Raw genomic sequence first — 2,028 nt, forward strand, 5'->3', positions numbered from 1 at the left:
TACTACACACACACACACACACACACACACACACACACACACACACACACACACACACACACAAAATAATATAAATTAACTGTGTATTATATTTTCAACTTTCAATAAATGAATTTTCCCAAATTTTTCTCTTTTTATTTCATATAAACTTCAAATATGTGAGTAATTACTCAAGGATGTGAGTAATTAAATAAGTCGATTGTTTCGATCGCATGTTTACACATTTAAGAGGTCTTATCTATATTATCTATTTGAAAATTGATTTTATACGAACGTAACATACATATGTGATATTTAGTCTTCTGGTGAATATAAAAAGATCACGCGAAAAGAAAAACAATAATACATGTCGCATACATAGAATAAAGAGTGACTGCGTCCATTCTGCGAAATGTACAAGCGCTGACAGTGTGTACAATATGTGTACAAGTTGTTTATTATAGTAATGGTGGATTAATCGATATTTCTCAAGAAGATTACATTAGTATGGTCGTTGGCGATCCCTGTCTCTGTCACCTCGACTAAAACAAAGTTGAAAATGGACGAGTAACAATCAATATATTCAGGTTTATGTATATGTAAAAATACATTCGTCAACGTGAACTCTTTATGCCCCCCTTCCTCAATATATCGACGAAAAGTAAAAGTTCACAAAGAGTTGAGGATCATGCAAGAAACATGAAAGGTAAAACCTACCCGCTGCCGCCCCTCATGGGACCGCCTCGTCCACCACGGCCGCCCCGGTCTCCACCACGGAAACCGCCACCGCCTCTGCCACCTCGGTCACCTCCACGTCCACCTCGATCATTCCTGAAACCCCCTCTGCTTCCGCGGTCGCCACCTCGGCCACCACCTCCTCTGCCGCCACCGCCACCACCACCACCACTGTAACCACCGAGGCCTTCCGGTTTCGCGCTTTTGCAGAGATTACACTGATCCCGCCACGCGAAATTTGTATTGCCGCAGTCGGGATTGGGACACCTGTTTCAAGATATTTTTAATTTTGTTACCTCAATCTTTCTCAAGACACAAGCTTGTTTAATATAGTATACTGATAATATAGTATACTGATTCACGTGTATAGAAACATGCCAAATATACACGTATTATATATATATATATATACGTACAGAAATGATGTCGGAAATAGAACTTTAAGAAAGATTTGGTGTAAGAGTAAACGACCACGCCATAATCAAACATATTCATTTTCTTGAGTATAATATAATTTTATATTCACCTCCAGTCACCTCCACGGCCGCCACCATCACGACGATCATCGCCACCACCTCCGCGATGATGATCATCGCGATCACCGCCTCCGCCACGGCTGCCAAAACCACCACCTCGACCTCGGCCACCACCGCCACGACCACCGCCCATGCGGTTACCTTGCCAATTGCTTTTATGTTGGGCCATTTGCACCTTTATTGTGCTGCCCTTGAAGTCCTTGCCATCAAACCAGCTAATAGCTGAGCGCGCGGCGTTTTGATCATCATACGTAACTGTTGCTTCGCCCTTCGACTTTCCAGTATTCTTGTCTTTGTACATCCAAACTTTTGGCTTGCCTGTGCGTTTGTCATGCTGTAAACATCAAGTTTTCATTGAACATTTAGATATGATTTGATCTTATTATTACTCTCGTACTTCGCATTTAATTCCAAACACTTTTGATTTTTCATTCGAGATAACATTGCATTGGAGATTAGATTAGATTGGAGCTTCAAACATAGATGTGTGGTGTAAATACTAATCTACATATCACTTATTTACTACGACACAATAAAACTCGAAAAACAAATTTTCAACAAAAAATGAGTCTGAATGTTTTAAATTATTAAAAGTTTGTAACATTAATTTTGGTAAAGGAATAAACATTTTTTCAAAGTTTTCAAATTTCTTTTTTCTTTCTTTTCGTTCTTTTCCTGTAAATAATTCCAAAATGACCATTTTTGAATTATTATAGCAAGCGAACATATAGCGATATATATATATATATATATATATATATATATATATATATATATA

At 38.3% G+C, this 2,028-nt stretch overlaps 1 protein-coding gene across 1 annotated transcript; it reads right to left on the minus strand.

The window, feature by feature from the left end:
* Positions 1 to 111: 111 nt before the first annotated feature.
* Positions 112 to 1,584, minus strand: LOC105625552 (RNA-binding protein cabeza; the record flags this gene model as incomplete). Its single annotated transcript, XM_012206874.1, has 3 exons — positions 112 to 521; positions 697 to 981; positions 1,241 to 1,584. Coding segments are annotated over 3 exons (669 nt in total), but the record flags the coding sequence as incomplete, so codon positions are not given.
* Between the last annotated feature and the right edge of the window lie 444 nt (positions 1,585 to 2,028).

This window comes from Atta cephalotes, assembly GCF_000143395.1.
Source record: "Atta cephalotes unplaced genomic scaffold scaffold02775, whole genome shotgun sequence".
NCBI lineage: Eukaryota > Metazoa > Arthropoda > Insecta > Hymenoptera > Formicidae > Atta > Atta cephalotes.